General features: G+C 36.9%; 1 protein-coding gene across 5 annotated transcripts; it reads left to right on the top strand.

Annotated features, from left to right (window-relative positions):
• Window positions 1-374: 374 nt before the first annotated feature.
• On the top strand, window positions 375-9,909 carry ormdl3 (ORMDL sphingolipid biosynthesis regulator 3). Of its 5 annotated transcripts, none has more exons than XM_062442532.1 (4): window positions 375-659; window positions 2,646-2,842; window positions 3,828-3,979; window positions 8,330-9,909. In XM_062442532.1, the coding sequence occupies exons 2-4, from the start codon at window positions 2,669-2,671 to the stop codon at window positions 8,463-8,465; spliced, it is 462 nt and encodes a 153-aa protein (XP_062298516.1). In that variant the 5' UTR covers window positions 375-659; window positions 2,646-2,668; the 3' UTR covers window positions 8,466-9,909. The 5 variants fall into 5 exon arrangements, with proteins under 5 accessions (XP_062298516.1, XP_062298514.1, XP_062298515.1 ...); XM_062442530.1 differs by having other exon boundaries at window positions 2,643-2,842; XM_062442531.1 differs by having other exon boundaries at window positions 2,605-2,842.
• Window positions 9,910-10,829: the final 920 nt, after the last annotated feature.

The following is a 10,829-nucleotide window of genomic DNA, read 5'->3' as shown; positions in this document are numbered from 1 at the left end:
AGAAAAAAGTGTCTTTTCATAAATTTTAATAATGATATATGTTACAGACACTATTATTATTCTTATAGTTAGTTTTTCCTCATTATTATCATCATTATTTTCATTATTATTATTCATAAATCTGTCCCAAGTGACGTCATGACCGTTTCCTCTGGAACCCTCCTCCGACTGTGACGTAGAGGGGGCGTAGTGCAACGTTCTTCAAACGCATCGCACGCTGATTGGCTCCTTTCCCCCCACGTGACCTGTACGGACCAATCACAGTGAAATGCGAAGAGTGGAAAAAAAAACTCAACCCTCTCTCCTAAAAAAAAAAAAAAACTGCACCGTGAAAAAACCAAATAGCGATGACGTTACATCATGAACTGTGCTGTGTTGTCAGCAGCTGTTGGATAGAAGACGGAGGAAAAGTGCTTCTTGTGTCCGGAGGGTGACTGTCTGCAGGCGGACACTTTCACACAGCACGTTTCGCTTAAAAAAAGATGGTTACCTTGTGACTGGATATCTAGACACTGGAGCCTCCGCAGGTCTCCCGGTGATAGTATCACTTACACAGCTTCTGAAGGCATCGATAAGACCAAAAAAAAAAAAACTGTGATAAAGGACTAGTGTCAAGACAGGTCGGAGTTGAAGCCATTCCCCCTCTCTCTCTCTCTGCAGTGAGTGCTAATCTATATTTATTATAATTCATCTAAATATTAGTGTACTTATAACTCTAACTCTATAACTGTAACCTGTGTCATTTTGGGGGCTTTGACAACTTATGAAACAGCATGCAAGGACTAAACCAAGAGCTTTTTTAAACATTGTCAATCAGTTTTATTCACTTTTTTAAAACATACATGACCTTTTGTATCCTAATTAGTGCCATACCGATACTGGATACCGATATTGGGGGAGTAAAATAATATCGATACATTGTCAGATAATATGTTATGTACAGAATAATACACATAAACACTTTTCATCCCTAAAAATGTGGTTATCAAACACTTGTGACCAACATATGTAAGGATGGTATGATATGTTATAGTTCAATAGTACACTTTAATGTATAAAATGACCTTCACTGGGAATAAGTATAATTAGCTATGAATAAAAACTATCCCCCCACATGTTGGACAACATATTCCCTGATACCTATATATCCATGATAGGCCAATATCACATGATAATATTGGCTGATCGATACATCGGTCAGGCTCTAATCTTAACTTAGGTGTGTTACTTCAATTTATACCATGTAGCCAAATAATCACGTACAATAAGACACATAAAATTGGAAGGCTAAAATCAATATCAGATAATATTATAAGTAAAGAATATGCAGTGATCCCAAAAATGTGGTTATCGAACACTCGTGACCAAGATATGTCACGATAGTACGATATTTTACAGTTATCAATAAACTTTATTGTGTAAAATGATATCAGTGCACTGAAACAGTAATCTTCACTGGGATTTTAATACGTTTCATTATGGAACATGTCAGTCAACATATATTCGTCAATATCGGCCGATACCGATATATCGGTCAAACTCTAATACTAAAGTAGGTGTGTTACTTCCATTTATACCATTGGCCACAGAAAATACTGGTGTTCCATTTAAATAATCAATTATAGCCACTACAGTAGCTACTAATGTGGAATAACATTAAAATCACGTACAATAAATCACGTAAAACTAATATCACTCATTATAAGATAAGATCAAATATTCCTTTTATTAATCCCACAGTGGGGAAATGTATAATAGTGTAATAATATAATAAGATATATTAATACAGATTTGATACAGCATGATCGATGTGGAAAAAATATGTGCAAATATTAAATATTGGATTGTTCAGTGCTGTTAACCGGTGTCCGCTGTTATGTAACACATAAAACTCTGTATACTGTATGTGTAAATCAATCATTCATCCAATCAGATAGATAGATAGATAGATAGATAGATAGATAGATAGATAGATAGATAGATAAATAGATAGATAAATGGATAGATAGATAGATAGATAGATAGATAGATAGATAGATAGATAGATAGATAGATAGATAGATAGATAGATAGATAAATGGATAGATAGATAGATAGATAGATAGATAGATAGATAGATAGATAGATAAATGGATAGATATGGTACTTTATTAAGTCCAAAGGGAAATTAAAAGTGTTACAGCAGCTTCTTGGCATAAATCCAGTAGGTAAAAAAGAAAGAAACTAATGCAATGAAAGGCTAAATTATTATCGATTACATCAAACAATGTTTCCCAAAGCCCTAAAATGTCAAAACAACGATCTACAACCCCAATATATTGAGTTTACAATCGCAGAACACTAAAAAACCATCAAATATTCACATTTAAAAAGCAGCAACCAGAGAAATGTAAGCATTTAATAGCTGATTAATTGACTAATTGTTGCAGCTCCAGAGTTCCCTCCCCATCTTGCACAGGTTATTATTTTAATTAGGAACCATCAAGTCATATATAATAATAATTGTACCATGTATACTGCTCATGCTCTGCTCAGATCATTACCATAAGTCACTACAGCCTTTCTGGATTAATACTTAACTAAAAAACCTTTTTCCAGATGCAGCCCGAACATTCAGGTTTTTTTATATTATATTATAAAAGTAGGTAGCGGCGCCATCATCATCATCATGAACGTGGGGACGGCGCACAGCGAGGTGAACCCCAACACCCGAGTGATGAACAGCAGAGGAATGTGGCTGTCTTACATCCTGGGCATCGGCCTGCTGCACGTCATCCTTCTCAGCATCCCCTTCGCCAGCGTACCCGTGGTCTGGACCCTCACCAACCTCATCCACAATCTGGTCAGTGGAGAAAAAGCACCGCCACATTTTCCTTCAATATTTACTGAAACAGTCATCTCAATGAAAGACAAGCTCAGTGCAGCGCTGGGGTTTAATAAAAGGGTTTTTCCTGGGATGTGGTGAATGAAAGTAGAGAGACGCTGCTTCAAGTTGGAGAAGCTTCTGTTCTGCTTTAGGAGGAAAAGCCGCTTCACTGCACTGCGTCTAGTTGTGTGCTTTGTTAATTAATAGTGAGAGCAATGTTTAAACCAGCTTTTTAATTATCAGTGTTGAGATATTCCATCACTTTGATTACACAAGACTGTCTAAAGAGTTTAGTATTGTAAGGGTCAATGACGTTTTTGTTTGTGTCCATGTGGTTAAGTTTAAATTTAAAGGGGTTAAAATGTGAAAATAAACATATGAATAACTTGCACACATTCTTTTGTTGTGGACCCAGCATCAAATTTCTGCTTTTAATCCATTTTGAGAGAATATATTAGAGGATTATGGCAAAAATGTCTAAGTGGTGTAACCATAAAAACTCAACTTGCTTAAAAACAGTAAATTCCCGATAAAACACCATATCAACTAGTTTGGCATGATCTTACATTATAACTTTTATATTAATTAAAGGTAATGGAATACAATTGTTCTAAATATTACATTTAATCTGGTAACCATGGAGATCAGGAAACATTTACATTTATTTAAATGAAGTAATTATTAGTATAAGTCCACTTAAATACACTGTAGGTGATAAAATATGTAATATCTATCATTCTTTTGTGGTTACACCATTTGACATTTCCAGGAGAATTCAGTCTTACTTTTGGTTAAAAATGGTGCAAATGTCATTTCAAATGATATAAAACCAACAAAAATACTAAATATACCTTTTAACAAACCTGCTTTGAAAACTATTTTTTAATATATTTTTTGAATTCCTCATCCTGCCAACCCTTATTTGTGACTGACCTCTCTGTGTGTCTCCTGTGTGTTGCAGTGCATGTACCTCCTCCTCCACACGGTCAAAGGGACGCCCTTCGAGACCCCGGATCAGGGCAAAGCTCGCCTGCTCACACACTGGGAGCAGATGGACTACGGCGTTCAGTTTACGGCTTCGCGCAAGTTTCTAACCATCACGCCCATCGTCCTGTAAGTGGTCACTACTCTGACTTCTGTTGTGTAACAAGTGGAGAGGAACAGCTGATTATTGAGGATGTTTTAATCTTAGGTACAGGCTCAGAAACAAATATATGAAGAGGGTATCTTCAAGGATGGGTTCAATATTTTCCAAGTCTGTCAGAAGACCAAATGAACTTTGACATTGATGTTTTTCTTGCTGTAATCATTCCTCCTGTTCATACTGGCTATTAGAAGATCCCTTCATAATGCAGCTTCAGTGTAAATGATAGAGAATAAAATCCACAGCTCACAAAAATGTGGTTAAAAGTTTCTCTGAAGCTGATTACGAGTCTTTAAACGTCCAAATTAGTTAAAAATAGTGTCAATATCTTTCTTGTTGTGTCTTTTTAGTGACAAATTTCCTCTTCTTGTTATGACCTTCCACTGCAGCTGGACAGGAAAACACCGTCCTTCGGGACACAAAGAGGGAATTTCTTTAAAAAAGACAAACTGTTGAACTGTGGGAGATGCACTTTATGTGATTAACTCCATTAAACTCCATCTAATGAGCAAACTTCATCACATTTAGTAAAAACCTGAGTCTTAGTGTTCCTATTGTTTTAACAACGCCTTGTGAAAATTGTGAACTTATCCTTTAAACAAGTACATTAAACCTGGTGTATGATGTAAAGTAGGTTAGAGTAAGTCCCTAGAGCTCCGACATACACATGATCCCTCACTGGCTTCCCACCCACCAGCTCCAGTTGTGTTTGGTCTCTATGGAAGTGGGTGAAAGCTCTCCAAGCGCCATTATCAATGTGCTAAGCAGTGTTGGGGAACGTTACATTTAAAAGTAACTTAATAACATTACAAAGTTGCTGCCATAAGAAAAGTAACGTGTTGCATTACAGCTTTACCTTCTGAGGAAAGTGACTGGTTAGAGTACTTTTGTGTTGCCGAAAATGAAAAAAGAAACCCTTCGTCATGTTAAGTCAAGACCTCCTTTAAATATAATGACTGTACCATCATCACACAGCCAAGTCTGACCCATAATCTGTAAATCTTTACACTAATAGCAGGAATGACAGACACAATGTCCCATTTACACTCTTTATTGGACTAAAGTGGCTTCTTAAACATAAGCCCACATACAAGTTATAAGCTACAGACATGCTTTATAAACTCATCCCTTCATCACTGCAACAGGCCAACAGACACAACTTACATGCTACTGTAATGTTCTTGCTCTTATTTCCTCCCATGAATTCAAAATACTGTCCCTTCTGAGCTGCCGTACATGCACCCAGTAATATAACCTGCAGTAATATATTTTCTTTTCTTGTGGTAAAAAAATATAGCTGCAGGAATAGCTGCTTAAAAATAATAACGGATTACCTTTTTAAGAAAATGTAACTAAACAACAGAGTATTTAAATTGAGGAGCTAACGCGTTAATCACTCGTTGCATCAAAAAAAGTCATCCAAGTAACTAAATGTAGGAAGTGCACCTTTAATTCAGTAAAGTGCAAAATAATCAGCAGTTTGAATTATAATGAAACTAATCATTAGTTGCAGTCTTATATAAATGACCATTTCAACCCACTACAACAGTAAAAACCTGCTTTTGCATTATTATATCACAGCTAAGGTGTTATTTTTTCCTTAAAGAGGTTTTAAAAACGTCATAAAATTGATTAAATGTGTTCTTAAATAAATGTGCAGATACCCTGGTGTAGTTCAGGCTGATACGAATATGACTGAAATCACTTGTTATGGTGCATCTACTAAAAAATGAACTCCTCTTCTACCTCTATTTCTAAGTGTGCAGTCACAAAGACTTCTTGATTGATTAGCACATACACACACACACACACACACACACACACACACACACACACACACACACACACACACACACACACAAACACCCTGCTGCTGCTCCCTTATTAGCCGAGCTCACAGATTGTTAAGGGGCTTAGCACTTCTTGCAGTGGCGCCCCTCGCTGCTTTCGTGCCCTTTTTTCCGTCCTTATTAAGCAGCCTGGTTGTGTTTACAGGAAGCGCCGGGGGTTGATTTGCCAGCTCAGCTCTGAACATTGTAGTCATTGCAGATTTTTGCAGGTGTACACTCTTTTTTTTTTTTTTTTTGGCTGGACCGCAACCGGGGCCGAGTCCAATACACGTAAAAGTCTGTCAGTGAGCCGAGTGTGTGCCACTTTCTGTTTCTGTATCCATCATTTCAAATCTAGAATAAAAGCCCTCTAGCATTTTAATTTAGTCTTATTTCATTCTAATATCAAAGGAGTCTTTTACTCATTTTATTTCACTACCAGTGCCAGCAGGATGGTCAGTATGTGTTGGCTGCATGTCCTCAATTATTCAGCAGATACCAAATTGTGCAATTCCTCATTTTTAAGCTCTCAAACTATTCTTCTTCTTCTTCTTCTTCTTCTTCTTCTTCTTCTTCTTCTTCTTCTTCTTCTTCTTCTTCTTCTTCTTCTTCTTCTTCTTCTTCTTCTTCTTCTTCTTCTTCTTCTTCTTCTTCTTCTTCTTCTTCTTCTTCTTCTTCTTCTTCTTCTTCTTCTTCTTCTTCTTCTTCTTCTTCTTCTTCTTCTTCTTCTTCTTCTTCTTCTTCTTCTTCACTGTTGTGTGCATTCGTCTACACTTTGAGCATCGTGGTTAGTTTCATCTTTCCTTTATTGGTGCCGTTGTCTCATCAGAAACCACGTCTCAGCATCCGGTGCCTGCATGCTGCTGTAAGGAAACTGTATTTAGAAGAAGCATTTTCTCACACACACCCCCCCCCCACCCCCACCTCGCTAAATATGTAAATACAGATGTGTAGACGAGCCACTGCTGCAGCATCATGTGCGTGTTCTAGTTGTATAAATAGTCAGTGATGTTGCAATCTTGTTATTTGGTGTGTTGAAACAGTATCACAGAGTCAAGTGTTGTTAGGAAACATGTTGCTGTGTAAGAGATGAAAAGTAAGTGAAAGGTTTTTGCATCTTTAAAGGGAAGATTCGTCATTTTTTTACTCCATTTCTACTCTGAATATCTTAATCTTCCTGTCGTCTTCCCATCAATCATCAAACTTTTTGTCCTCCCAGGTCAATTTTGACTCTTAATAAAGCAGAAAGTATAAATCATCACCTATTTCTGTCTGTGTTAGACCTTATTAAGCCAACTTAATTCCAACTTTTTACTTATTTTTGGAAATTATGGTCAATTAAATCATTTAAATTAAATTATACCTAATTTTTTAGTTAAAAAAAGCAACAAAACATAACATTTTGAAGTCAAATGCATCATTCTGGTGCACTCTGAGAGCAAAATTAGGAGGTTGTATGTATATATATAAAGAAACATACATGCTGTAAACAATTTAGTGCTTTAGTAAATGAACTACTGGTTGTATACAGTAGGTATAAATGGTGATGACACAGCAACTCACTATGAAACTGTGGTGGGCCGCCACAGTCTATATAATGAATGGGAAACACTGAATTATCACCCAATTCAATGAGAGTAGATTCAAGATTCAAGACAACTTTATTAATCCCTTGGAGGGCAATTCATTTGACAGCTTGCACCACAACATACTCGTACACATAAATAACAAGATAAAAAACCACAGAAGAAGAAGAGTTGGCAGCTGTGTGCAAAAGTGCAAATGCAAAAGTGCAAAAATCAGTGTGCAAAGTGAGAGGAAGCCTATACAAGCGTCAAATGATTAAAAACATTTTTTTTTTTAAATGCACCACAGTATCCAGCTGCACACTGCAATAACAAACCGATACAACTGGATTTCATAAAGATTTTTTCAGCAGTCGGACAGCAGAGGGGATAAAGGACTCGGAAAGTCGGTTACCCTTACTTGCGGGTTGGGCATAGCGATGCCCTGAAGGCAATAATGAAAATTCACTTCTTAAGATATGCCAGGAAGTACTCAAAATGTTGTTGTGACTTCCTCATGACCTGTAGCTCCACATAAGGAACTTAGGTCTCTCTGCTTAAGTCCAATGATCTTGGAGAAGCTTCTCACGGTTTCTGTCTTTGAGTGACAGATTGTTGAACCAACAGATAAAAGTTAAAAGACTTTCAATGAATGACTGAGAATCACTGGACTGACAGAAAAGGAGTTCAACATCCGAATGAGATGAATCCTCTGCTGTCCACGTTTGATAGTGATGATTATTTACAATTTGATTTTCAGGCAATTAGATGAAATAAATCTGATATTTATGATGTGATCTGACCCTCTTTCATAGCCTTCAGACAGATTAAAAAGATGAATAAGTGAATGTGGAGTATATTTAACACATATTTCTGCTCCTTTTATTAATGTCTCTTCCTTCTTTCTCTGATTTGTCTCTTGCAGGTATTTCCTCACCAGCTTTTACACCAAATACGATCAGGCCCATTTTGTGGTCAACACTGTTTCCTTGCTCACTGTACTCATCCCCAAGCTGCCTCAGCTGCACGGCGTCAGGATCTTTGGGATTAATAAGTACTGACAAGGTGGAAGAGGACACCTCCTCCTTCTCTTGGTCCCAACGGACTGCTGAGAGCACTATACGGAGCATCGGGCCTCTGGATTTTTTTTTTGGCCGCCGAGCCTCCGGAGGATATGCGGCGGCTCTTTTGGCTCCGAACTCTACTGAGCAACACTCTCTCTTAAATGAAGCCTTCTGGGGATACTGCCATGGTACCAAACCCCCCCTAACTCCCCCCCACCCCCCCCACCCCCACCCCACCAGGCAAGACACTATACAAAGGGAACGTGTACTGTTGTGATTATATTTGTGGCCTCTATCTCCTCCTGAGCCTTTGCAAACGTTTGTAAAGTGTTGTAATAAGTTGAGTTTGAGAGTTTTCTGGAGTGAAAGGTGTCGCGGTAGGAAAAGGAAATGAGGAAGGGGGGGGGGGGGGGTGAAAACTGTAGTTGCACAAATATGAAAAGTGCCATTTGACACCGGTTGGCACACTTAGGCGGTAATCAAAAGTTATTTTATATGTAATGATACACTACACTGCTGTATTTATTCAGCTTCATTCCCACGTGAAGCTTCCTCTTTTTTCTTGGAGGGTTAGCGTAAAAAACAATGATTTAATGAAATGTTGAGGGACCTGTGAACCGCTGCAGAGGCAACACACCAGAAACCACAAGGTTTTTATATTTAGCTCCTCGCTGCTCCGCTCAGGGGCCAAGATTGGGAAGTTAAGCTACTCTTTATTTTGATCTGACCATTTCCATATTTGGACGCCTCTTGTTCTGGTTTGTGTCACGGCAAAAAAAAAACGTCTGTCTGCACAAGAGCACTCTAACCCTGCAATAGATAGATAGATAGATAGATAGATAGATAGATAGATAGATAGATAGATAGATAGATAGATAGATAGATAGATAGATAGATAGATAGATAGATAGATAGATAGATAGATAGATAGATAGATAGATAGATAGGATTTCAGTGTAAAGCAGCACCATTGAGAAGAAATCACACAGGCTAAAAAGTAACATAAGAAGTTAAATGAATTATAATGTCATCCTATGGACAGGCAGGAAATTCACCTTAGAGTTAGAATAAAAGCTGAGCCGAGATGTTGCATGAGCTCGTTCACTTTGAGGCAAATTATGCACTTAAGTTATCAGTTTATTACAGTAGGTACGCCTCTTCAGTCTAATGCAACACACTACAGGAGCTCTGCAGCACTTCCTGACATTTTTAAATGTTTTGTTAACCCACATTTACATATTTGGGTAGAATAGGGTAGAATATGAGGAAGATGTTTTAATTATGAAGGGAATATTCACCCATAGAATAATAATAACCCCAAAAAATGAATATAAACAAGGACAAAAGCTGAATTAATTGATTTTTTTGGACTTCTTAGGAGCAGTGCAACAAAATGTGAACCTAACTTTGACGTATTATCACCACAGAAATCCAACAATTGCGACACAACATTCATTTGAAGCAGGCCTGTCACAATAATTATGGACTAATTATAGTACAATAACGTAACTATCAACATCATCATGTCTAATTATGGGTCAATGACGTGATGCAATCCTGTGTCCAATTGGTGTAACCAGTATTTTCTTCCTTAAAATCTGATTATATACAGGAAAATACATGTGAACTAAAATGTGGAATAAATATAATCCACTTTTGCAATGAAACACTGTTTTTTTAACAAATTTTACATAATTTGTCAAAACTTATTTATAAATTCTTTTTAGTTTTTGGGATATGTCCTGCTCAGTATTGACAAAATGCTTTAAAATTTAAATGTAGAAATACTCCCCAATATACCCCAAAAAAATCCTTTTTAAATGAAGTAATTATTAGTATTAGTCCACTTAAATACACTGTAGGTGGATAAAATATGTAATATTCATCATTATTTTGTGGTTACACCATTTGACATTTTCTGGAGCATTCAGTCTTACTCTTGGTTTTTTTTAAAAATGGTGCAAATGTCATTTTAAATGATATAAAACCAACAAATATACTAAATGTACATTTTAACAAACCTGATGCTGCTTTTAAAACTATTTTAAAGATATTTTTGAATTGATCATCTTGCCAACACTTATTTTTCACTGACCCATATGGACTTATTGTATGATACATGGACATGACCTTTGACCTCAGTATTGTCACACTTCACATTAGCAGCTAAGAGGCTAATCATGTCACATTGGCTAAGTGAGTAGTGTCCTCCATTCCTCACTGTGTTCGTCCTGAGTGGAGACTGTAGAAGAATTAAAGGTAAATAACTCTGTCCCCAAACATTATTATGCTTTTATATTATCATTATATCAGTGGTATAAAATGATCTTTAAATGACAATAATATCGTTTATCGTCATTA

This window comes from Scomber scombrus, chromosome 21 (assembly GCF_963691925.1).
Source record: "Scomber scombrus chromosome 21, fScoSco1.1, whole genome shotgun sequence".
Taxonomy (NCBI): domain Eukaryota; kingdom Metazoa; phylum Chordata; class Actinopteri; order Scombriformes; family Scombridae; genus Scomber; species Scomber scombrus.
Note: the sequence above shows the minus strand (reverse complement) of the source record. Positions and strands in the feature narration are given on the sequence as shown.

What these genes read in the sequence shown, in the direction of transcription:
- ormdl3 (XM_062442532.1), top strand. Translation starts at nt 2,669, where the DNA reads ATGAACGTGGGGACGGCGCACAGCGAGGTGAACCCCAACACCCGAGTG. An exon ending in CCAACCTCATCCACAATCTG is followed by an intron (nt 2,843 to 3,827) that starts GTCAGTGGAGAA and finishes TGTGTGTTGCAG; the next exon opens with TGCATGTACCTCCTCCTCCA. An exon ending in ACCATCACGCCCATCGTCCT is followed by an intron (nt 3,980 to 8,329) that starts GTAAGTGGTCAC and finishes TGTCTCTTGCAG; the next exon opens with GTATTTCCTCACCAGCTTTT.